The sequence below is a fragment of the Buteo buteo genome, chromosome 4 (assembly GCF_964188355.1).
Source record: "Buteo buteo chromosome 4, bButBut1.hap1.1, whole genome shotgun sequence".
Taxonomy (NCBI): Eukaryota; Metazoa; Chordata; class Aves; order Accipitriformes; family Accipitridae; genus Buteo; species Buteo buteo.
Genome location: NC_134174.1, coordinates 55,214,327 through 55,240,349, shown reverse-complemented (window position 1 = coordinate 55,240,349; position 26,023 = coordinate 55,214,327). Strand labels below are relative to the sequence as shown.

The 26,023-nt window shown below is 50.8% G+C and overlaps 1 protein-coding gene across 3 annotated transcripts in view; it reads right to left on the bottom strand.

Annotated features, from left to right (window-relative positions):
- Window positions 1-7,651: 7,651 nt before the first annotated feature.
- SUFU (SUFU negative regulator of hedgehog signaling) overlaps window positions 7,652-26,023 on the bottom strand; it is a 99,536-nt gene continuing 81,164 nt past the window's right edge. For all 3 annotated transcript variants that reach the window (XM_075026273.1, XM_075026274.1, XM_075026275.1), the window contains 2 exons: window positions 17,400-17,468; window positions 7,652-14,201 (listed from right to left, as the gene is read on the bottom strand). In XM_075026273.1, the coding sequence (XP_074882374.1) occupies window positions 14,112-14,201; window positions 17,400-17,468 (159 nt within the window). In that variant the 3' untranslated portion in view covers window positions 7,652-14,111. The remainder of the gene's footprint in view (window positions 14,202-17,399; window positions 17,469-26,023) is intronic.

The window sequence follows — 26,023 nt, the reverse complement described above, 5'->3', positions numbered from 1 at the left end:
GAGCATGGGGAGCGGGGCCGAGGACTGGTGCGGTTCCCTGCCTGGTGGGGCTTCTTTCTATGCAAATGCCTGGGAGCAGCTGCCCTGCCGGCGTGACTCATTTCCTGCTCTTGTGTCACATTCTGGTCAGGCCAGTTTGGCAAAGGCTTTCTTCTCTCCCTCCCTGGCTTCTCCTCCTTCTCTCCCCCACCGCCGAGGGCTGGGATGTGCATTCACTCAGCCCCTGGCAGGATGAGGCAGGATTTTCAGGAAACTGCGTCAAAGCCACAAAACCTCCATATATATATAAAAAAAAAACCCCCAACCAAACAAAAAACCCAGCACAATTTTCTTTTTTTCTTTTTTTTTTGAGCACGAGGGAGACTGGCGGCCAGACGGGCTCCTCCGCTCTTCCCCCTGCTGGGGCGGCTGCTTCCCCCGAGACAGGATGGGAGCCGGCAGAAGAGCTGTAAAAGTTTGCTGGGCGGCCGAGGGGAAAAAAATGCAGCTCGGTCGGTCTAATTTTACCCTCTGCTGCCAGTCGGAGAGGTGCTGCCGGAGCCGGGCTGCCAGCAGGCAGCCTTTAACAGAGGATGGATGGTATGAGCATCCGAGGCAGCCGCCAGCCCTGGGGTTTGCCCAGTGTTTCCTATTCCTCGGCACCGGTCCAGGGCAGCCTCACCACTGTGCCCTGAAAAATGTACTGGCTGGGGTTAAAAGTAACTCATTTGTCTTAACGGGGTCAGGAAGGGATGCTAGCAAATGCTGGCAGACCCCCACATGGTGCATCTCCCACCGTGGGTCAGGGCAGGGGAAGGTGATGCTGGGAGCAAATCCCTCCGGTTGCTCCCACAGCCCCATCCAGGCTGGTGCTGCCCTAAGCCCAGGCTGTGATGCAGTTAGTCACTTTTTGAGGGATTTCCCACCTGGTCTGTGTTGTAGCTGCAAGGCCAGGATTTACAGCCTCCTGGGCAGCGGTGCAAGCCCTCCTGCCCCGGGGCTCTTGTTTCACCGTGCCTCTGTCCCCTCGCTGGGGTGCAGGGTCCCACACATGCACCCCTCGCTGCCTGCAAATCCAAGGCAGAAAGCAGCATCCCTTTTGCCCCAAGCCTGTGGCTACTGGTGGCCCCGTTTCTCCCGCTGCACCAGCCCTTTGCCTGGTGCATCAAGCTCTGGCACAGCATCCCGCACCATAGCTGGGCATCTCCCTGGGGGAAAGATGTAGCTCCTTGGCGCAGCCCAGCAACGAGTTTGGGGACATGAAGTTGCCGGCCCCAGATCTGATCATGAGAGACTGAGGGTGGGAGCAGTGTACGATCCCACCGCCTCCGTTCCCATCTGCGGTTTGGTTCAGCCGCCCTCCCACCAGAAGGCCCCTGTGGTCCCCACCTGGGCCGAGGTGTAACCTTTGCCATCTTCACTCCGGAGCGATTTCTCAGCCTTCCTCTTCCTTTTCTACATGCTCCCTGCAATTAAAGCCAGCTACAGCCAAATGACCCAGTGCCACACGCATGCTAAAAAGCCCCCCACCAGGCAGCTACCGAGCTTTCCTTTGAAGGGCAGAGCATCTGCCGCCGCCGTGCCCCATGCGACCCTCAAACCCACAGCCGCCCGAGTCCAGCAGTACCGCTGAGTCCCAGCCTGGTGCAGCCGGGGAAAAACTGAGGCAGGGAGAGGGCAGGGGCTGTCCACGCATCCCCCACTGCCGGGTCTCTCCTTCTCCGAAAGCCTAAAGGACTGTTTGCCCAGAGCAAAGGGAAGAGCACGAGGGTATCAGTGTAAATTAGGTCAGGAAGTATTGCTAATAAACTGTCACTCCTGGTTGTGTAATGGGAGCAATTATGGGTTTAGGTCTCATTAAGACACCAGGAAAGAAAACATGGTCTCTCTGGGGGTAGGAGTGTGATGGCAAACAAAAGAGGAGGGTCCTGTTGACAGAAGGATGAAGCTGCCTTCGCACTGGAGGCGTTTCCATCCCATCCCAGTGCGTCGGCAGCTTGGGGCTTGGATTGACTCGTGTGGAGGGGGATGCAGGGAGCAGGTTACCTGCTCTCCCTGTGCTCTGCTCCTTCCCCCGGCCACCCCAGGGCACCAGGGACACGAGGCAGGCAGTTTTAAAGCCTCTGCAATCCCTGGTCCCTGATCCACCCCGCTTAGCTCAGAACTTGGTGCCCACTGTACCTGCACAGCCCTTCCTTGGGGTCTGATGGGGACCTGTGGGCAGCAGGGCTGGTGCTGGGCTGTGCCAGGAAAGCCTGGGAGAAGTGCCCGAGCTCCTCCTGCCTGCGCAGCCACCGGTGGAACGTCCTCTCCCTGGGGAGCTGCCAGGCTTCCCTGGCTGCCCACCATCTGGTGCTCCTGACTGCACCACTGGGCAGCGAACGCCTCTCTGCCTGTCCCTCCCTGCTGCCGGGGTGGCCCCGAACCCCCCGGGCAGGTCCCTCCCGGGGTCTCCAGAGGGATGCTCAGGCACTGGTGGAGGTCACCCAGAGCCCAGCCAAAATAAACCCAGGGCTCCCCATGAGCAAAATCCCAGGGCACTACCAAACCTGGAGTGGGGGCACCTGCACCCCCTCCATGGAGGCTCTCGGAGTCAATCTGGCCCCTGCATGCCACAAAGGAGGGGCTGGGGTGCCCAGCGGCCAGGGTTAGCCTTTAACCACCCAAAACACGGCATGGAGGGAGAGGAAATTCTTGAGGCATCTATTAACATAAAGAGTCGTACTTTACATTCGGTCCCACTTATGTCTTATAAATGATTACTGCACCTTTTAATAAATGGTTAATCAAGTGTTAGAGTCCAAACAAGTTGATGGGTTGCTTATTACCACGGTTTATAACCTTTTATGAATGCCTTCTGTCGATGTACTTATAAACATCCATACCACGTACTTCTCATGTCTTGACATGTTGGTCACATCTGTTCAAAGTTTATTAACTCTTGAGCTGCTCGCTAATGGCAGACTGGGAGGGATCCTGCTATTTATCTGTATTAATCCATGCGGCTCGGAAAGCACATCTGCACGGGAGGCGCTGGCCAAGGGGCGATGTGGGCATCCCCCTTCATCTGAAAAAGGTTCAAAGTAAGCAGAATGCCACCGCATCAGAAATAAGTGAGCAGCAGGGTGTTGCTCTCATGGGTGCAGGGGTTTTTTTGCCACCAGGCCAAACAGCAGAGGGAAGTCAGTGGCAGATTCTTCCTCTCTTGAAGTCATTGAGCTGAGAAAGGATGTCGTCCTGGACCGCTCGCTTGAATCAAAACCACAAGGTATTGGGCTCAATGTGAGAGGAATTGGGTGAAATTCTCCAGCCTGTGAACACGGGAGGTCAAATGGCATGATTTAATGAGCTCTTCTGGCCTGGAAATCCACGGAAACATCCTTGGCTGTCGCTGTTCATGTGTAGCCGAAGCCCCCCTCGCGTCATGTTGCAAATAATGAAATAAAACTCTCAATAAGCTGAATAATCAGAAAACAATTTTCCAATAAAAGCATCCCCCGAAATCTCCTTTTAAGGCAAGGACTGGGATTCCCACCGCCGAGCGTGTTCCTGACGCCTCGTGTTATTGTTCGGCTGCCTGTACCGGGGCCGGGCAGGCTGCCACGCTGCCCTACGCCCCCGGGATGCTCCCTGCCGCGCAGCCCTGCCAGCCCCCCTGCTTCTGAGCCCCTTTTGCCTTTATTTTTCCCCTTTTGCCGGATGCTTTGGATAATTTTCCTGTCCAAAAAACAAGCGGGGAGTATGAGGTGCTGCAGTCCCGTGCCTGCTCCAGCGTTTTTAAGAGCCAGAGAAGGGATTTGTGCATTAAGCAGACAGGGATGATCCCAGCCTGGGTGGGAAACTGGGTCTTCCTGGTCGCCTTGGCCTTGGACACTCCTGGAGGTTTTTTAATATTTAACCATGCTTTCCCCTTTTCTCCCTGCTCCCCAGCCCCTCCGGAGTGGGTACCCCATCTCTGGCAGCAGGAGCATCTCCAGCACGGGGCAGCCTTGCTCGCTGCCCTCCAGCGGGTTATTTGTGGGCAGAGCATGGAAAGTGTGAGGAAACGTGAAGGATGGGAAAGGGCATTAAAAATTCTTTTCCCCTTGGAAAAACAAAACCAAACCTGAACTATGCTTTTTTGGAAAGCTGCTGCAGCTATGGTTTCTGCATGAAACGCACTTGCAGCCAGGGCATCCCTACTGCAGGCGAGCAGTGGGGGGACCGAGGGGACAGAGCCCGCACTGAGGCCGTGCTGCCGTGGCCCCTCTCATCCGCTGCTTCAATTAGCATGAGCAATGAGGCGTCAGGGCAAGATAAGGCCATTTTTTCTCCAGTGTGAACTCTGCCTGACAGTGGGAACAGTTGCTCCGAAAGCTGTTTGGAGAAGCGGGAGCTTTTGGGCATGCTGTGGGCTCCTGGACAGGGAGCTGGAGCATGCAGGGGCTTCTCCCACCCCTGCCAGGTCCCGGTTTCCTGCACCGGACGGTGAGGCTGTGGCTTGCAGCGGGGTGAAGGTGCTTGCTGGCTCCCCGCTGTCCCCAAGGCTCGGCTGTGGGGCTGGCGTTGCTCATCCCGTGCCAGGGGGAGGCAGCAGGACCTGGCCCAGCCTAGCTGCTTCGGGCCCCTCTCCAGTTACGGCTTGGCCACGGGGCCCCCAGAAGTGTGGGGTGTTAATGAGTCAGGTCCTGTGCACTGGGATGTGCTGGGAGTCTTTCCTCCGCACCGAGGTGCTGCTGCGGCTGGCTGTGCCATGAATGCCGGCTCGGCGAAAAAGCAAGCAGGAGAGAAATGAGGCAAAAAGAAAAATCCAAAAGGACCTGGTATGCTGATCCTCCACGAGCCCATGTTTCTGGGTATGACACATCCTTGTGGTCCAGGTGGGCTGAAGCATGGGGAACCCCTCCCTCCCATGGCTGCACCATCCTACCATGGGCTGGGGGAGGTGTCGTGGGATGTGGGATGAGCTGTGGGAAGGGACATGCTGTGGGGCTGATGCTATGGGAGGGGGTTTGGGTGCCAGGACCATCCCTGGGTGCCCAAGTCCAGCACAACCAGTGGCCACATTGGCTCTGCCCTGAGCAGGCAGGGAGCACCGTCGGAGCGGGAGCCCCTTGCCATGGGGCTGCCCCCTCATCCCACCCTGTGGGGATCCATCTCCCATCCCACCCTGTCTGCCCCCTCATCCCACCCTGCGGGGATCCATCTCCCATCCCACCCTGTCTGCCCCCTCATCCCACCCTGCGGGGATCCATCTCCCATCCCACCCCGTCTCCCCCTCCTGCCCCGCAGGTGCACCCTCTTCCCCATCGAGGTTCCCAGGCACCGCCGTTCACTTTTCAGATGGGAAACAAGCCCCAGCCCTCCCTCTGCACTCCAAAAAAACCCCAACCAAAAACCAGAGGAGAGAAATAAACAAACAAATCCCTTCCCTCTCCTGGCTTGGCATCTGCTCGCAGTCCTTCCATTATTAATTAGAGAAGCTGCCGGCATTATTAGCAACAAACCGCTCCTAATGAAGTTCAGAGCCGCAGATCCAGGAGGGGCTCCCAGACACCGCTTTTCAGAAACCTTAATTAAATTCACTGCCCGAAGGTGCTTTCAACTGGGGTGGAGGCAGAGTGGTGAGGCTGCCCGGGCCAGGCAGGGCTGTGCCGGTGGTGGGGCTTGGGGTGAAGGGTGCTGGTGGGAGAGGGGCACTCTGCTGTGCTGTAGTCCCCAGGGACACCTGGTCCTCTCCGGATTTGGGTCTGAACAGAGGGATCAGCTGGGATGCGCCATTGCAAAGGGGGTGCTGCCCAGCCACTGCAAAAATGGTGAAAGTGGATCATTTAATTCATTAATTAAATTAACCGAGTGGCCGGTGGGGAGGGTTCCCAGCACTGCGTGAACAGCAGCATCCCTCGCTGGTCCTGGCTCTGCCGTCCTTGCTGGGATGTCCTAGTGGGGCAGCCCGGTGCTTGCAAATGCTTCGAGGCCTGGGAAGGCGAGAGGCACGGAGGGTCTCAGGCCAGGGGACCAGCTGCAGGCAGCCTCCTGTCCCCCTTGTCCTCACCCGGGTAAATAACCTTGCTGGGGATCCCAGTTGACCAGCAAGTTTTCCTCAAGTGACGTGATTAAACTCGGCCAAGATATGGCCACGTTCCCTTCCACGTGGGTTTCTCTGCACCAGTGGCGCTTGGAGATCCTGCTGCTTTGCCTTGGGGCTGGGACCATTCCTGTCTGGATGCGGCTGCAGGAGAGCTTCTTTGGGAAAGGATGGTTTTCACCCCAAACTTCAAAAGAAAACAAATCCTTGCAGGAACACTTTCCACTGACTGCTCCTTTTTCGATGCGGGGAGGGATGAGATAACGCCCCTGAAGAGCAACTGCAAAACCTGCCCAAAGCTGGATTTTGGCTCCCCATGCATCATTTCCCTTCCCTGTCACCCTTCCTCTGTGCACAGTGATCTCCCTTCCCCCCCAGATATTCCACTCTTCCTCTCTCTGACCTTAAAGGAATTTATTACCGAGGAGTGTAAAAAGATTACTGCAAAATCGTTCTGCGTTACTGGGAAATCATTGCAACATTAGCTCAGTAATAATTTTTCATAAGTGTTTGCTGTGTCTCTTCTCCAACATATTCGGTCTCCGCGTGCACATCCACACCCCCGCAAATCCCGCTGAAGCCAAGAGGCACTTGGCAGAGGACAGGAGCATGGACCTGACCCGGCACTCACCCCGGCTCCCTCCTTCCCGTGCCGGCAGATGAGGTTGCCATCCCTCGGCCGACCGGCCGCGTCCTCGGACCCACGTGCAAGCACTCCCCATCCCGGCTTGTCCTAACGGCATGGAAAACCCCAGCTGTCAGGGCGCTCGGGCTGCCTTGGCTCAAGGGGATTCGCCAGCAGATGCTTGTGGAGGATCCTGCACCTGGCAGGGCCCGGGACCGGTCGTTTTGCTGAGTTTTTTTGGGAAAAGGAAGATCCCTTTCTCTCCCACACTTGCACTCGGGAGGTCTGGGTGACAGACCCTGCTCCCCCAGGGCCAGGGGGAGAAGGTGCCAATGAGGAGGAGAAGGGGCTGCCGAGGCAGCTGCGGGGCTGAGCAAGAGGCAGGCGGTCCTGCCGAGTCACCCGCAGAGAAGGACACTGACAATTCTGCAAATACGTTTAATGCACTTAGAATACACGAGAGGAAAAAAACGTTTAGTGATTCACAAAAATATTACAAAAAGTCACGTGCAGGCGAAACACACCCAGCACTGCAATAACAATGTAAGAATTTACATTAGAAACTAATATAAAATATTTAAAAACCTCTGCTAGTTTAGCTTTCCATTTGTTTTTTGTCTTTTATAAAAAAAAAGGAGGAGGGGAGGGGGAAGAAAGGCCATCTACAAGGTACTGATACACCGGCTGCAGAAACGCGGGCTCCTTCCAGCCCCGTCGGTAGCATCCTCGGGCTCCTCGCTCGACACAACCCTGCGCACGCAGACCGCACACACTCGCACACACACACGGCTGAACTACAGAAAGGTTCACCTCCGGGCTGCGAGGGCAGCCCCAGCAGTCAGGGTTCGCTGCGGTCCCGGTTGCCCCACGTGTCCCCCACCCTGGGAAGCTTGCCTTTGCTCTAGGTTTTGCAGAAACCGTCCAGCATACAAAACAAGTAGCATCCCCAGTGAGCAGAAAAAACATCCATCCCTTTAAAAAAAGGGAAAAGCCGGCGCGTCCAACCTGGGCTGGATGAGAGAAGGGTTTTGAATGACTAAACTTGGGCTTGGAGCATGACCGCGGCCAAACACGGAGCACCGGGACGCCAGGGCTGGATGGGTGCAGGGAGCATCCCGGCGCAGGGGCCAGGGCATCGGTACAAGCCCCCAGCGGGATGCCGTCTGCTTCCATGGGGCTGCAAATTGCCACTTTGGGGAAAGCCAAAAGCCAAGAACAAAAGGGCCCAGAGCCCCCCGGCCCGTGATCAGTCACTGCTGGGATGACACGGCCACTCACACCCGCCTCCCCTTCCTCTGCCCCCCGCGGGTTTCGCAGCCCGCTTGCTGCCGCAGGAGGAACGGCGCAGGAGCTTCGTTGCCAGCACGGCAAAGTCCTTCTGCGCCCATCCTGCCCGCGGCATTGTCAACACATGCCGTATTTATGTAGGACCTACCGCACACGGCGACAGCTCGGTCCCTCCCACCCTCGCCGCTCGTGCAGCAGAGGGTTTCCGGAGCCGCACTTTCGCTGCAGTTGGGCCCCAGGGAAAGGAACAAAGGAGCCATTTTCATCTCCAGCCTCGCCGGGAGTGGAGAGAGAGGGCGAGAGAAAAGACCAGTGTTTGCAAAACACAACAATCGGCTGGAAATTTTCCTCCGGCTTTTCGAGATTGGGTTTTTTTTCCTCTCTCTTCCTCTTTTTAAAGAGGGGAGACACATCGTCAGGACAGTTTAAAAACAACCAGGCACTGGCCAGCCACATCTGCCATGTGCAGCCCTTTCTGAGCTGATGTTCCTCTCCTGCTATCAGGGCCCTATGAGCTGAACGGTGAATGATGCCGTGGTCTTTCAGCGAGGGAAAGGGAAGGGGCTACCTTCACGGCAGACTAGAAATGATGTCTCTGAACTGATGTGCCGCTTATGATGATTTTATGGTCTGTCAGCCATTTTAGGGGAAACAGAATCATGGTAGAAATGAAGAGGTGGTGAAGCACGACACACGACAGGTTCACTGCCTGAGAGAGACAGGTCAATGCGGGGCCGGGTTTAATACACATTTGCAACCTCAGGCTTATTCTCCATTTGAAATTTTGGACTCATGTAGAACACAAGGTGGTTTTTTTTTTAAAGAAAAGAGAAGAAGCAAACACTACACAACAGAAAAAATGTTATAAAAATAGTAGGTTGCTACAGAGCTCGTTAAAAACTGCCATGGTCCCAGAGACCTAAATCCAGCTTTAAAATCTTGGGAGGTGAACCCCACTGGCAAATGTGCATTTCGAGATTGCTTTGGATACAGTTTGGCTGCTGCGCAGGCTGGCATTTATCGATAGGGACAGATGCACAGAAAGGGATTCCCGGTTGCTCGACAATTCATCTGCCCTCACAGCTTCACTCACAGGGAGAATTAAGGCACAACATACACTCTAAATGGAGGGCAGTCACGTAGAGGACCAAGTCCCCGGGAGGCAGAAGGGCTCTCATGTTGCTGGACCCTCTCCTCACCTGGCTGTGATGTTGTAGGAGCTGAAGCCCAAGACTTCATACAGCAGAGCCACAGGGTGCAAGGCTGTGCCCTGGGCTAGGGGACAATCAGACACACAGGTCTAAGGGTTTCCTCCGACCTGAAGGTCTGCGGACCATTTCTCCCCACCTGACATGACGCTGCCTTGCCCCAGCCAGATAGAAGCCGGCAAAATGGGTCATGGACTCTACGTGCCTACCTAGGAGGAGGGAGTAGTCATCAGGACAGATAAACAGCCGAGCAGCTGTGATCCCATGCCGACCTGTCGTCTAACAGAGCATCCTGCGAAGCATGCAGTCAGCCAAACATTTTCCAGCGAAGCATCTGAGAAAGGTTTTTGTGAGGAGCTGGGGGGACATTTGATGAAGGGAGCGGACGGTGGGTGAGCAATAAAACTCGCTCAGTGACCAGCCTGGAGGTTCTCATGAGGGGCAGCGGAGCATGAGCTCCGCTCCCCACCTCACACTAAACAGAATAACAAAGGAGACTGAAGCAGCCACATTGCCACTCCCCACCTTTGACTCAACCTCGGATGCAGCTAACGCAGCCATTTGCAGTCTCTACCATCAGCGGCGGGTACAGGCCAGAGTGTGAACATGCAGTAGGATGTGCATGGCCCGCTCCTTGCACCAACGCAGGACCTCAGTGGGTCCTGGCACAGAAACGAGGACTTGCCTGCAGGCCCCCCATGCTGTGCTGAGGCCTTGATGATTCTCACTTTGGTTTCTAACTTCCCTGCACCCACGTTAGCTCCCATTGCAGTGCCCGAGATGCATAATGGCTGCACTGCCTTGAACAAGCCGGAGCTGTGGGTGCAGGAGGGAGCCTGCTAACTTGCTCCCCCACCACACAACCTCTCCCCAGCAATCTGCCCCCTCCAAGCCAAGCATCGCTTTCAACTGTTGTTTTTTTTTTAAAAGCTACACCCCCTAAATATTTCTACTGGTCACAGATGAAAAACAACACAACCCCCACTTCTTCAAAGACCATTTGATGACCCGATGGTGTCATTTCAAAAGCCATCCAAGAGCAACTGAATATTTGAAGTGAAGAGCTTCAGAATATCATTTCAAATCACTGTTGGCAAATCTATGTACAGTAAAACCAATATATCACCATCCTCAAAGACATTATACACAGCAGGCACCACCTATCTAAGCCACTGAAAATATCACTGTAGGTCACATCAGCTACAAGACTGACTGCTCTGCTCAGATCGTATCCCACACACTTTAATATTGAAACTATACATTCCTTCTTCTGTTTTTAATCACGAGTTGAGAAGGAGAGTAGTCCTGGATTTTGGGACTTCTCTTGTTTCAGAATTGCTGTCACATGTTGGATTTTTAAGGCTCTGCAGGTCTGCCATAAGGCTCTTCATCTCTGGAAATATCCCTATCAATCTGCATCGCAAGATTTCTCCAGGAGGGAGAAAACCTCTACTTGCTGCTTCTAAATTGTGTTCATTTCCATTACTATCTTTAGCCAACAAAAGCCTCAAAGGTTTTGGTTTCATACAATCCTGCTTCAGACCTTCTACACAATCTAGAAAAAAATCAGCACTAGTGGACCTACTATCTCAGCAAGTTTGGACTAGAAAAAAACTGTGGTGTTTATTGACGCTGATGCATTTCCCTTTTTCAAACTACTTGCTCACTAAAATACAACGGTTTCTTTTCCATTTCCTTCACACACAGGCATGTCCTCTTGCCCCAAGATGAAAACATCCAAACTTGAAATCTCATTTACTTGCCAATGAGTAAGCCTTTGGCCTGGTTGCAAACTTGATGTGAATCAGGGGAGGGGAGGTCCTGTGGGTGCACAGCTCTTCACGATACTGAGTAACACGCAACTTTCTTATTCTTAGATAACTGTTGAGAGGCAGTGACACAAGCTTGGAGCTTAAGGGCTGACTTTCACCAGTTTCTCTCTTACAGTTGGTCTAGCAATAAGACAGAGATTTCTATTTTAGCAGTTATTTGTCTAATATTTTTCCCCTTAACTAAATGGGAAGATTTAATTTCCTTCCCTTCAAACCTTCTCCTCAATTGTTATCTGGCTACCAGCAAAGATCTGTGAGAAAGCGTCTCAGAAATAGAGATTTCTGGCATGCCACCTGTTCATAACTCAAATACACAGAACTATATATAAATACATGACATGGAACAAAAATACACATACACAAGGATACTGGGTGGATTTTCAAATGCATTCAGCATGCTCCCTCTGAAGTCAATGAAAACCCAACCCAGAGCGTCTGATGAGAGTAAATATGGTGAGGAAAACATACACATAAGAAAGGCAGAACTGGAGCACAAGCCAGCTTGGAGGAGGTGCTTTCCCTGCATACAGCACCGCATCCCCGCTGCAAAGGCTCAAAGAGTTCATAGGGCAGGAGGTCCTAAGCTTTCCAGATGTGTGTCAGAGCCCAGAGAGGGTCTGATGGACTTCTCTCTGCCCCGTGCTGATCTCTGCAGGAACAGCAACAATTGACCTTCCAAATGTCCCTTCTCCACCAAGATGTGGATTTTAAGCTCCTTTTAATGAGAGCTAGCATCTGGAAACAAGGAAGAGCAGCCAGCATCATGGCAACGGGCCAGCTCTGCTGCAGGCACCCCCAGCAAGCTCGTACAAGAGCAGCCCATGGGCTACTGTTGGCGGATGGCTTTGGGACAAAATTGTAGTTGCTGCCCTTGCCTTTTTCCCAACTGCCACAATCATCTGTTTGTTCATAATCTTGTGGTGGGACACTTGGGCATGTCATTTTTGAAGCTGGACTGGTACATTTTCATGCTGCTTTTTCACCTACGCTGTCCCCTGCATATACATCTACAGTGCAGAAGGGATGCTTAGTGCTAACCAGGACAATGAAAACTGGCCAAGAGATCCCACAGATGAATGCAGTCTGCCACAGCACAGAAATCACTCTGGCTGTCACATGCAGATATCTGAAAGTTTGTTCTTTCGCAGCAGGATTTTAAGATGATCCTCTGAGTTCAGACAAAATGACAAACTCATTTACATGTAAATTGCTTTCGTAGCTTTGCAGAAAGGAAGGTTCTGCCGAGCAGTGTTGGACCCTGCATTTGGCCTGCCTTAAATTATAATATAACAACAATTATAATAATACAAATACTACTTTGTACACAAAGCACGCCCTCCCCTGCAAACCCTGGCATGCTTCGGTAGGTCCTACAGCCCTCTAGTCAATAATCACCCTCTCTGCATAGAGACACATTGAGTGACTTGCCTGAGGCCACAGAGGAATTCTGTAGCAAGTCCAAGTAAAGCTTTGTGGCTCCTAGCTCTGCTTCTTGACCAACATTAACCAGTCTCAAATATATGCAAAAAACATCAAAGCTGACTGTGCCAGGAAGAAATTAAATCAGAAAACAAACAGAAAACCAACCCTGGGGTACTGTGAGGCCTCCTGGACTTTGCTGTTTGATCAGGGGAGTTAAGTGTTAAAAGCTTTTGTTATACTTGCATTATGATCACACAGCAATTGTGTATACATGGCCAAGTTATCTTGTAGGCAGAAAGGGGTGGAAGGAAAGCTGCATCTCCCCTGACAAGGAGTGAAGAGTCGTCACCAAAAGACAATGGGCAGAGGAAGGCTGGGGAATATGCATCAGAAACAACCTGCAACAGCAGCAGGGGGCAAAGCCTGCGGTGGTTTGCTGCAGCATATCCACAGGAGCCAGCATCTCGATGCAGAGACACAACCTGACCCTGCAGAGACCGTCTCCTCCGCATACGACGTTTTGCTCCAAGGAGGAAGCCACACAGATCTAGAGAGAGGGTCTTTTCAAACTGATTTTGATGCTTTACAGTTCAAATCTGTCTGAAAGGAGGGAAGTCAGCAACAACGAGAGCCACCACAGCGAGGCTAGAGGGGAAAATTGAGCTGCACTAGGGCACAACCCTGCTGGAACAGGGAGAATAGCTGGCTTTATTGAGGCTGAGACTCCTCTCCGCTATGCCAGGGCAGCGGAGATCTCCATTTCATACGCTTTCAAGCAGCCCCCTGGATCCTGCAGAGCTGCTGAAGTTGTCCCTGTGAACAAATGGTCTTTTCTAGCTTCTCAAATTCTGTACAATAGCAAGGAAAAAATACTTGACAGTATCTCTTTAAAGATAAACACACTGTAAACAGGAGATCTCCCCCGCCCCGGTAGCTTTCTTCCTCCTGCTTGTGCAAAACCAGAGGTTGCGACCTTCCCTGGGGTTCAGGCACAAGGACAGGATGCGCGAGAATAAAGTTGCCTCTGTTTGCAGCGATACCATAGCTAATAGCACCAAGACCAACACTTAAAACATGCCTAATTTGAGGGCAGGGAGGATCTGGGTTTGTTTTTCTTGACTGAACTAGAAAGTTCATCTTTAAATCTGTTCAGCTTCAAGCATGTGAGCTTTTGGCCTCCTTTAAACAGGGGAAATACCATTCCGTTTCTGAAAAGAAAAAAAAATAGCACATGGAAGAACAGTTCTGCAGTCAGTAAAATTTTGGCTAACAAAAGGACTCCAGAGTCACGTAAAGAACATTTAATCCATGGATTATAGGCTCACACCTGGCAGAAATGCATGTGTAAATACAGGCGTGCAGAGAGTCTACACCCTGGGCTAAGGCAGAGGGGAGTTCTGTAGCTAGGAGAGAGAAAGGATTCTTACTACTAATTTTCATAGTTAAATATTTCTCACTCGCACTCACACATACGCAGGCTGTTCCCAGAGAGCTCAGCCTTGGGAAGGATAAAGGAAAGGGCTCAGTTCGGTCTGGGCTGGTGCTGAGTAGCTCCTCTTCTGCTTGCAGTGGTTGTGCAGCAAACTCTTTTATTTGCAGGCAGAGTTTTTACTGCATTAATTATCCTGTGAGTCACTGGGTAATGGACAGTAACTTGGCTCTCCCAGTTGTTAGAAGGGTGTAATTCAGCTCTAATGCAGCGGGTTGTCGAACACGGCATCTGGCAAGATGGAAACTTTCAGTTTCTTTTCAGGCCAGCTGTACTCCTTTGGAAGTTTAAACTGTAAGACAGTAAAGAGTATCAGTTAATGTATATCACTGCAACCTGCACAGAAAAAACAAAATCGTGGCAAAGGCAGGCAGCCCCATGTTATTATTTTTTAAAACAAGAGGCCACTAAGAAAACATTTCCCCATCAGTATGTTTTGGATAGCAGTGGACGTTAGATAACGTGGCCTGTGCCTCAGCTGCCAAAATAAAGTTCTGAGTTTTCAGCCCAAGTGCTGTTTATTTCATCAGATGGATTCTGGAGGGTTTCTGCCCCCATCACCATTTCCCCTCCCCGACCTCTCCAAAAATTTGCAGCACAAGTATCTCCCCTCCTATCTGGCCATGCGCCTTTCCTTCCACCTACCCCGGCCCCCAGAGCCCCCTCTTTGCTTTAAAGGGAGTCTTATGGCAGGTTTCAAACGCTTGCTCATACAGGGTGGGATGCACGTCAGCTAGCATGGCTCTGCTGGTTGACAGGCTTGTAAATGGCCACCAGCTCTGGGAAGGCAAACTGTGCCATCCTGGCTGGGGAGAGCCAGCGTGCCTGAACAGCATTTCTGCTCCAGCCCTACCCACCTCTGGTACAAAGGCTTTGCAGAGCACCCATACAATGCCTCATATTCACACAGGCACTCGGCTGCTCAGGCTGTTTTGCAAACATTGATTGAAGCACAGGGAACAGAGATTTTTTGCCCCAGTCTGGTTTACACAGCACTGTCTCTGGCCAATGTTTCCCAAACAAGGCAAGTGCACTGTTCCCATCCTGATGTTGCTCCAGGGCACCCTGTCTTAGGCTGGAAAGTCACCCCAACATCTCTGATCCCAATCATGACTGTGCGGGGATAGAGGTCCAAGAAGCCTTACCACCAAACCTTCTCACAACCACCTTTGACCAGGGCCCATGCATTCACACAGATCTCTCAAAAACAGCTCTGGGGGGTGTGTGTGGGAGGTGGGGTGCGGAATCTTTTAGGCTACAGATCTGCCCCACAGCTGGACGGACAAGCATTTCACGCAATCCCAGCACCCAGACTGAGAGTCCAAAACCCGTGGGGGACAGCTCTGGAAGCTGGTTTGCAGGATGATTTTGGTTTTAAAACTCTGCTGCACCCATGGTGTAGCACTGCGTGACGCCCCAACAGGACTCCCAGGGAGTAATCTCACTGGCATCCCACACCACCAGTGACAATTCAGAACAGTTACAGATACAGTGGTCCTCTCCCAGCAGAGTCCTCAGACCAAGGCCAGAAGTGCCATAAGGTTCCCAGGGGCTACATGAATTACAGAGTTGGTGCAAGGGGACAGTGACCTGCGAATCATCCATCTTTATCCAATTACTTGTCTTTCTTCCCATAAGCGCCCCGTTTCTGAAGGACATTAACACATGCTCAGTGACAGGTTCCTGTTAAAGGAGATCCCCTCCAGCTGCCTGCTCTGCAGCAAGGGCGGCTCGAACATGAATTTTCTCCTGACCTTGCTCCATTTGCAGCTGTGTACGAGGGTAACCTGCAGTTGGTACCCATTGACCTTAGTATGCCGGGCTGGCGGTTCAGGGTCTGACCCATGATCTGGCAGCATGGCAGGAGGATCCTTCAGGATAGTGGCTACCATAAACTCCCACTCTTTCTCCTCTAGGAAACACAAACAGCCCAAGTCCCACTTACGGTTGTTTTTTTTTAAACTCAAGCCCTGTGTATAGCTTGTACCATATAATCTAGTGGCCCTACACTGCCCAGGGGATTCTTCTGAGTTCAATGTCTAGGGTATGTGAAAAACATGCTAAAGATAGTCAGACAGATCATTTCACTTAATTTCACTTAACACAGGTGGCTCTTTATGCAGCAAAGGAAAGAAAGACTCTCCTTGCAGTGCTTCATTCTACCACATGAATATCAACAGCAACAGTCAGGGCTGCTGAGGAATGCCTTCGGTTGGCCCAAATTGGGATCCTGCAAGTTACAAATCCTTGGAGGAATCTGGATGCTGAAAGATCACATTTCATCTCAAGTATTTTCCTTTTTATAAACAGGAGTGGTTCCAAAGCAATCCTCTTGGAGAAGTCATCCTTTGCATTTGTTTGTTTTTCACTTTTTAATTTAGCAAAGTCACAGTAACTCGGAACCGAACACCCGGTCACTGTGCCAAGAGCTGCCACGCTCATTGCCTCTGCCTCTCAGTGGAGAGTGAAGCAACATGAGCCATCCAAAGCCTTAACTAAAGGGCCTTCAAACCAAAGTGCTCCTGGGCTTCCATGTCACCAGCAAAAATGAGCTTTGGATTAGGTTTAACTGGATAAAAGCTGGCCTGAAAGTCACTGCACAGCCAACAGTGTGCTCCCCTCACTCACACAGTGAAGAACACCCTGGCATTAAATCAACTCTGGATTAAACAATTAGAGCCCTGAGATTTTCCTGGGGGGAGGGGAGCAGGGCAAGGGATGGGAGGGCTGCTCTACAAGCCAAGGAAAGTTTCTTTAGTATCTGCAGGGAGCTGTAAAAAATGGGATTAAAAATATTACATGTCACTTCTGCCACTGCTCTTTGAAGTCAAGCAGAATATTTATATGGCATGCATGGGAGACAGGGTGTTAAATGTTCCCCAGGAAGAGATCACATGGCAGGGGGAAGTTTAGTACCGCACAGCAAAGCTTTATAAAGCTCCCTTGCCTGCTGCTATAACGCTTCCAAGCTGGTGATGGTCCTCTGCACGCTGTGCAGGGGCAGCAGGTAAAGGCCAAGTAGCAGATGTGAAAAAGCCCCCGCCTGCTCCCCAAACTCAAAAAAGGAGGCCCCCTACAACAGATTGTTCAGCAGTAAATGTGCTGCTACCACTTTCACCCTTTCTGAAAGTGGGGAAGGTGATGTGCCTAGAGATGCTGCTGAGGACTCTATGCACGGCATCGAGGACCCTGGAGCCCCTGGCCCAGGGGCTGCACTGCTTTGATTCAGGGCACTCAGATACCACGTTAGGAAAGATGCCGCCAGAAAGGAAATGCAGAGACTCCCTTAATACCCATCCCTGCCTTGTATTTCTTGCAATCCCTTCTCTCAATGCCTTAGTTCACAGCAGATGTGAAAGTTTAGCAAGGCCTCAAGTCTATGGGGCAGGGCTGCAGCCTGCGAGCTGAGGGGAGGATCAAAGGCAAGCTGCAGGACGGGCTGAGGTCTCTGGGACAGTACATGGGAGATACGGGAATGACGCAGCCTTACTTCCTCTGGAGAATTCAGATCTTCTAAATCTTCCAGCATTCTCTCTACAAACTCTTCGGTCAATAGGATCTGCAAAGGAAATACAGCAGTTTATGCCTTTACACTCACAGTTTTAGCTAACTGCAAAGAAACAGAACAACTTCTGCAGAGAGCAGACTGTACCAGCTCACTCCTTCCCCTATGTCCTTCTTTCCCGCAATACAAAGGTTTGAGGGCAAGGAGCTCCTAACTTTGCCTCCCACCCCAACCACTGAAAAAAAAAATGTTAAAATTATATAGCAATCTTTTTTGACCCTCAATTATCTTCCTCAGTCTAAAATTAGAGGCTCGGCTTTAGGCAGACAGAGTGGGGAAGGAGGAAAAGGGATCAAGCTAACAACTGTTGGAGAGACAGTGGGAGACACTCACTTTGATCTGATCCATTGAAGTTAAACTCACAGTTTAATCAGGAAACAGCAGCGCAGGGAGAGCCCGAGACCCATACAGAGCTGGTGTTCTGGGCACGGGGAGGGCTCTGACCCAAGTGCAGCACATTGTTCAGATGAACCAGATGCTGGGTACGGGAGGTACTCCCAGAGGTGCCCGCGCTAGGCACCTCCACATTGTATCGTATATGCCCATCCCACGTGCCTGTGCTGGGAAATCTTTTGGCTCATCTCAAGGCCAGGCTGGCAAGCACAACGTAGCCCAGGAAAACAGCTGCCAACAGGTCAAAATTCCCAGCTAAGGGCCACAACCCTGGCTCTGCAGAGCCCCCCAAGTCACAAAACCCAGATATACCGGGGGGCAAACCAGCCCCAGGAATTCAAGGGGAGGAACTCCCACCCTCTTTAAAAAAACACATGATAGCCAGAAGCAAACGTGTCTGCCTCTCTTCACAACAGCCATAAAGGCCAGAGCTCCAGGCAGGCCAGCTGGCTTGGCACAGGAGCAGAGATGGCAGTGTGGGACCAGGCAAACATCCCCACATGGTGACAGGGCCTTGGAGCAGCATTCCTGGGAGTTAGGGTGCAGCAGTATCCAGCAGATTATTACCATTTCAGCCTACAGGTTTGTTTCTTCCCCTCTGCTCCTCCTTTCCTTCCTTTGCTCCACCCTTTCCTCTGTCTCTGCCATTGCTTTCCATCCTGAAGCAAACACCATACCCATGCCCCCTTTCTCAGCCTTCCCTTTCCCTGTTCTCCCCAGCCATGAGATCTGTGTTCCCTCCCAGAAAAGGGACCGCCTGCAGCACCAAACACTGATGGACCTAAGTGCCCAGCCCCACTGCTCTCCGCTGTCCCCTCCAACTCACATCTGGAAGGGGAGCCCCCAGCCTGTCCCACCTCTGTGCAGGAAGCCACCTCCCATGCCCACCAGCTTCTTGGTGCCAGTAACATCAGTGGGGAGCGAGTGACCGCCAGGATGCCATGGGCTATTTGGCAAGTGGAAGCCTCTGGGCTCCATTTTGTTAACACACAAGCAGGGCTATTGGACAGAAAGAGAACGGGAAGACTCTGGTCTCCCTTTCTTCCTTTGGTTGGCAAGAGAAGAGAACTGAAAACACCAAATCCAGATCCGAGAGCTACCAGGTGTCTACAGTTCTCTCCCCTTCAACCTTGCCACCCTTCTGCCATTGCACACAGATTTCCCAGGAGATGAGGGAACTGCAAGCTCCCTCTCCAGAAGACTCCAGGTTTATGACCGAGCTGCTCAGCATGAATGCAGGCACCTCCATCAGGCCTTTCTGATCATACCTTGAGCCTGAAAAAACCCTGCTTCAGCTAGGAGCTTGCTGCTTTGGACAGGACTCTGCAACCTGGCACCAATCTGCAGACTGGCAAGCTGAGAAACATTGCACTGAAACACGCAGTACCACCGCAAACTACTGCAGTCTCCTTGCAGGAGCCTGTAACTATTCTGCCTGTTGAACTGGAGACACTTGTTTGTTGACTGTTTGCAGGAGGAGGAAGCTGTCTGTCCATGTCGGAGGCAGGAGGGCAACCCGATCGCTCAGCTCAGGAGGAAGAACTGGGTGGGGAGCTGGGGCTCTGCATGGAGCAGATCGGTTTCTGCGGAGGTGCAGCCTGCATTGGGGTGAGGGAATGAAAACAATTTGGCAGACATCAAAATCCACAGAACAGCCGGAAAAAGGAGGAGGAATTGGTATTCACAGCAATCAGGCAAGGAGGAAATGAATATTCAGCCATCCACGGATGAGCAAAAATGCCAGAGGTTGGGATGGGTGAGAGAGCAGGAATGAGGAGCTGCAGCTTTGGCAGGGGGACTAGAAGACAAGCGCAGCAGGAAGACCCCTGGGCGCTCCCAAGGTGCCAGAGGCAGGAGAGAAATGGGAACCACGTGTGCGAGGCAGCCAGCTGCTCTGAGGCTGGAGGAAAACAAGACAGGGTATGCAGAGGTAAACAGCAAAGGGTGGAAAGAGTGAAGGGTGGGGGACAGGTCAGGTCCCGGCTAAGCCACAGACTCCAAGAGTAGGGACAAACCTACGTGGAACACTGTGGCTAGCAGTGACCTGGGGTGTAACGTCCTGAGACAGCTGCGCCCATCTGCAGCTCACTGCCCCCTCTCAGTGAATTTTGGTAATCCAGCTGAAAAAAAATTGAATTCCACTGATGTAGTGAGCTGAACTGGCTCCCTGAAGGATCTGACAAGTGGAGTGGGACAGGAGTTCACAGCTCGGCTGTCTCATGGACCGTGTTTGTGGGATCAAAGCAATGGCAGCCTGCTCTATGCAGCATGCTGAGAAAAGATCGCAGTGCTGTTCTGCAAGCCCTGCATAGACAGTTAACTTTGGTGGAGGGCAGGCGTCACAGGCTGCAATGACAAACTGCTGCAGTGACATTCACACAGTGTGTCAACTCAAGAGACTGTCCTTAACAGCCCACGCCAGAAAAAAAACCACCCCAAACCCTACTACCCCACATTGCTGGGGAGACCTGCTCTCCTTCCTGGAGAAGAAGGGAGCCTCCGAAGCACAGGTGTAACCAAACGTACAAGCAGCCATGTCCCTTGGCACAGGAAACCAGCACTCTTGAGCTCTCCCGGGGATGCAGGGGGAAGGCATGCATCCGCAGCACACCAACTGCTGAAAAGGGCTTTGAAGCAAGAAGTATTGTCATCCTGGATTCACGTCTAGACAAGATTTCTCCTCTTAGAAGCAGCCCAATCAAAATGGCCCAAGAACATTAAGGCCTGTGCTCATAGATCAGGCTGCCATCCCCACCTGCAATCAGCAAAACCACCTTCATGCTGGTGAGTGAGTCTTTGCTCCTATGGAGAAGGATGAGAATAAATCCAATCCCATCTCAGCTTCCCTCACTCACAATATTTCAGGTTTCCAGTTCTTGTAGCATGCCTGCTCCTGCACAGTATGATATCCCATTACATTAACACACACACGTTATATGTGCATGATATTAAAGGTGACATTCCCAGCAAATAAACATGACAGACTGCCATTGCTCTAGGCACCTAATTTAATTTCCTCTGGGATTTAAACCTTAGAAGCTCAAATTAAACAAATAGGCCCCATTCACTTTATATTTCAGACCTGAATCTAGAGTTTTCCTCCGATGCTGTTAACTGATCTTATCAACAGGACACTGCACAGAGATCACAATGATGAAGCAGCTTTTTCCCTTCCCAAAGGAAAACAGAGCCCCGCCGTTGTGCTGCAGCCATGGGAAAAGCTGACGCACTCTGGAGGGCAAATGAAGCCATCCCATGTGCACTGAACAGGTCTTTTCTCCCATGAAATCTCTTGGTCAATGCTGAGGAAGCAAAGGAGCTCTCCCGAGCGGCGGCAGGCATCCCGGGTGCCACAGCAGCCGGGTGCTCACAGTGCTGTGTTTTCACAGCTCTGTGCAAACATTCCCGCCAGCCCAGCCTGCCGAAGCTGGTTACAGGGTGTAGCTCAGCCTTTGTAATGGCTGTTTGCAGTATGAACAGGGAACGGCCTCACCAGCCAGCTGTGGGTATCTGAAAAATCTCCTTCGGTGCTGCATGGTCCTGCTCGCACCAGGATCTCCCTGACCTGACCCAGAGAGGCCCGGACATGTGCTATCCCATTCCTAGCACATCTAGATTCCATTTTCTGTGTGCTTTGCAGCTGTTAGTCATGCCGCAGATGCTTGGAAGATGATGACTAGCTAAAAGATAAGTCCCTGTTTTCTATCACAGGTACCTACCACACAACTGAGGTCCGAAGGCATCATCGCTTCACTAACAGCTGCATGTGTCCAGACATGTTACAAAATACCAGGCTAGGCTGTCTTAGGTGGATGTATTCAGGGAACACATGGGCTGTGTGCATGATGTCTCCCTCTCGTGGCAAGTCTCACCTGAGCTTGCTGAAACCTACTTCTTACCTCCAGGGCTTACCTACGGGTCAACTGAAGGAGCTTGTGTTGAAGCTTTCATACCTGCAGATAGTTGAGAAACCTGTATCGTGACTTGGTACAGGTGTGCGGCTGCAAGTGTATGAAAACAGGCGAGATCTAAAAAGGTACACAAGGTCATGGGGCTCCAGACGAGTTTGGCTGACTTTGAAAGCAAACAGTGCTTAGTAAAACTTTAGTAAGACTTTATAGGCAGCATATAGGTACCACCTCACAACTAACTCCCCATCTCTCAGTATAGGGTTCAACCCTAGCATGAGGGTTTGAAATTCTCAGCTCAGGAAAGGCTGGCTGGGGCCAGATGTTGAAAGCTTGGCACAGCTGGCAAGTCTTTGACCAAGGAAGACCCTCAGAAGCTGAGCTAGGAACTGAGCTGCAGCTCTGTCCAACTTCAGGAAACATGCTTTATCCAGGGCAAGACACAAGTGATTGGCCCAGGGACAACTAAGCAGGGGTGTTTTTACTGATAATACCCAATTTTCTTGCCTACCTAGAAACAAACCAAACAATCCCACACTTTGCCCTAGTGCTTTGTTTGCATTAAACACTGCCACTTGCTTTTCTAGCAGGTTTGTCAAAGAAAGGAAACCATGTTTTATTAGTTCTGGACTTAGTACAGAGCTGGCTTGTATGGCTCAGCCAGAGAAGGTGGGGACACATTGCAATAAACCCCTATGTAAACCATACCAACCCTTCTAAGAAACTGTTCATCCACCCAGGTGCTATGCCTTGGAATGGGTGGAGCAGCTGTACCCTAAGCCACATGTCATCTGTTACATCTGCAAATATCCAGCAATTTTTAGGAGCTCCTTTCTCTAAAAATGTTTCAGCTTCATTCGTGTCAACAGCACAGCAAAAAGTGAAGTTAAAGTGCATCGGCATTTCCCACTGAAATTAAACACTAACGATAAAACCCCCTGATGAATCATGCTTTGTGCATCAAGCACCCCCCAGCCCGTCTCTCTGCTCTCCTCTTGGCTTGGCCTTCTTTGCACTGCTTTGCTTTGACTGCAAGTGGTTCAGGGCAAAGGCCTTGTCACTGCATCTTTCTGCATCACGCCCAGCCCTGACACTGTCTGAAGAGGCCACCTTGCTGCCTGAATTCCACCACAGCTCTCATTACAGCCTCAAAGGTACTAGTATTACAACAAACACCTTTGATGGGAAATTCCACTGTTGCTCTTCCAGGAGATTCACAACCCTCCTTGTAAAGGAAAAACATCCACTCACAGATGCCTCAGGGACCCTATTGCTTCACACCGCAATGTTACAATCCCAGAAGAGGAAGCATATGATGACGCTGAAAGATTTTGACCTTGTGGGAGCTCTCTGTGACATTCCCAACTACAAGGCTGATCCAGGGGACCTGGGCTCCTCAGAGCTTAGCCTGACGAGATCCATCTTGCAGACAGGGCTGCTTTGGGTGAATACATAAAGTTTGGCTCAGCTGGGGAGAGGGCTGACAAGGGAGCCAAGACAACAGGCAATACGAATTCTTTCAGAGTGAAAAAGCAAAGGAAGGACAGGCATTTCAGGGAATGCTCCAAGTAGGTGGAAGAAAACCTACATAAAGTAGCCAAAATGTAGTTTGAGTAGCAAGGGAGGGGCATTAGGTGGCAGGATAGTCGGTCGGCTTAAGAAGGATGAAAGAACTTGACTCATCCAAAACTAGCCTGGACAAAGTACTAGAAAACATACTGCAGGAGAGTTGATACAGGGAGGATCATGATGACCTAACGGGACATTTCTACCCTAATTTAAGTTTCTCCCAGTGTCTCCTTCAGCAGTAAGGAAGAACACAAAGGGATAATGCAGTGAGGTTTTGGGGAAGACAATGAACTTACTGGAAATTTCCTAGACCTGCTCAAGAATTTGGGGGAAGTCACCCAAAGGATTCTGAAAAAGTTTTTTTTGGGGTAGATGCATAAAACTGCTTTGGAGAAGAGCAGGTTGTAGTTGTACACGACTTAAACCAGTTTGTGGGTGTTGTCCTTAAACTTACCATGCTAGACATAACACATCTATTCAAGTTTGGGGAGACCAAAAATCAATCCCTATCTCTTCAAGAGAGGACTCTACCCATAGCTGTGACTTACAAGCGAGCATCTCAAGCATCAGACTAGCTCTTTCAAATGTTGCTTTGAACCTCTGCTGCTGCCATTATGCCAATGTGCATAAATGATTTAACATGTGGTATAGAAGAGAGAAGAACCAGATGTGCTCATTTCCAGGGGAATGTCCTAACTCTACCGGAACAGAGTCATTCTCTTGTACTCTCTGTCTCTGTGACTAATTCAGTGTTTTATATGATGTGGAACAACTCCAATTGGATGAGCTGAGAAAGAATCAAAATACCCTATAGTTGTGGTGCCCTTAAAGCCAAGAAGTAGAAATAGGGGTTCAAATAAAAGGAATGGAATAAAATATGAGTTTCTCATATCCTACGTGAATGTTTTATCCCTCAAATATTGATTAGAGAAGGCAAAACTTCTAACAACTCCAGCTCCATTCTGCAAAACTAGAATTTTTTTTCCCTGTTTTTATTGAAGAAAATCTTCTATTTCTGGTTTCATTCAACACAAAAGATTTTTTCTTTCAGTTTTTGGTCTCTTTAAGGCTTTTGTTTCAGCAAGAAAAACTGAAAATATTTAAAGACTGGGCTCAGTCTGATCTTCTTTCCCAGATTTTTCACTTAGGTTGCCAAACCAAAAGAATGGATCATTCCCCATGACCCTGCTCACAGTAAACCTCCCCCGCCTCGCCCCCGACTGCCAGCATAGATAGCACATGTTGATAGCTCCTGAATGCTGGATGCTTCCCACAGCCTCCATGTACCTATCCTGCCTACAGGCGCATTTAACATTTTCTACAAGAAGTTTGACCTTGCTGTCCTAAGCCTCAACTTATTTTTCCATGCTGGATGCCTTGTTTTTGATTTTTTTTTTTAAAGGTTTTTAGGGGAAAAGGAATCAAGTTATCTCAGAGAGGTATTTTGGAAAAAGTATTTTCTGACAGTACTAACAAATGCATATAATCATTTTGTTGCAAACCGTGAGATACCCCTTATGAGGAGGGTGACAAAGACTAGCAAAAAAGTGGTCTGGAGGTCAAGGGAAAGTCTTTCTCCTGATTGTGAAAATGCTTTGCCAAGTCAGAAGCCTTTGAAAGTCACTGTTTGTCCACAGCCTTTCAGAGAAAGGCAGAAAAATATACTGAAGAGCCCTTCTTCATTGAGCATGTCCCAGCCCAAGGCAGCTCTGCCCCAAACACAGGGCAGAGGTAGCTAAGGAGTAGTTTTCCCTCTGATCATTCTTCTGAGTGGCAAGGGATTGCTATGGCACCAGGCACATCAGGACTAAAGGCAGGGAAACTCTCCAGTGCTCTCAGCATTTCTGCTGGAAGTCAGGACTTGTGGAGGAGGAGAAGGAATTTGCCAACTTGAATGAAGGGGAGGAGAAGAAAGCAGCGACGGGCCAGGATGAGGGAAAGACAGAGACACAGAAAAACAGGATGGAGGGCAGATCAGAGGCCAAAGCTGGAGGTGACACAAAGGGCAGGGAGGTTGGAGGAGAACCCCGTTCCACAGCCTCAGCATCCACAATGCTGTCTGCTGGATGTTGTGAACCTGCTGGCATGGGTGGCGAGGAAAGAGCATCCTCCAGCAGTGGCTGGTGCCAGAGGATAATACCCCACCGCTGCTGTGAGCTCGTCAGCTCACGTGGAGACACAGACCTTGTGCTGAGAATCAGAGGGTGCCAACTGCAAATGAACCATAGCCTCCATCTGCCTAACAGGATTCGTCCTGAAACAGAGTAAATTACCTGGAAAAAAACCCTGTACACTCAGAGACCAGTGACATCGGGCATACAAAACTTTGGAAATGGCTGCACAGAGATTGTCTGCGCCATGCTAATTTGGCCCCAGTGTACGTCTGCCTCACAAAATAAATCTGTAATCACAGGATCGCCTGCAGTTTTTCTCCCACAAGACCTCTGCCCTGCTCAGTCCTCAGGATGGTTCTGCTCACTGAATGCAGCATTAGTCATCATTTCTTTTCATTATCATTCAAGTTGCTTCCCTGTTCCCTCCTACTCTCTTCCCCTTTATTTAGTACGCTCCATCCAACTACTGCCAGCATGGATTACACTGGAAGTACCTAATCTTACTGTCCTTACCACTCTCACAGCCTCTGACGTGCTCAGCCTTACATTTCTGCAAGGCAGGGAA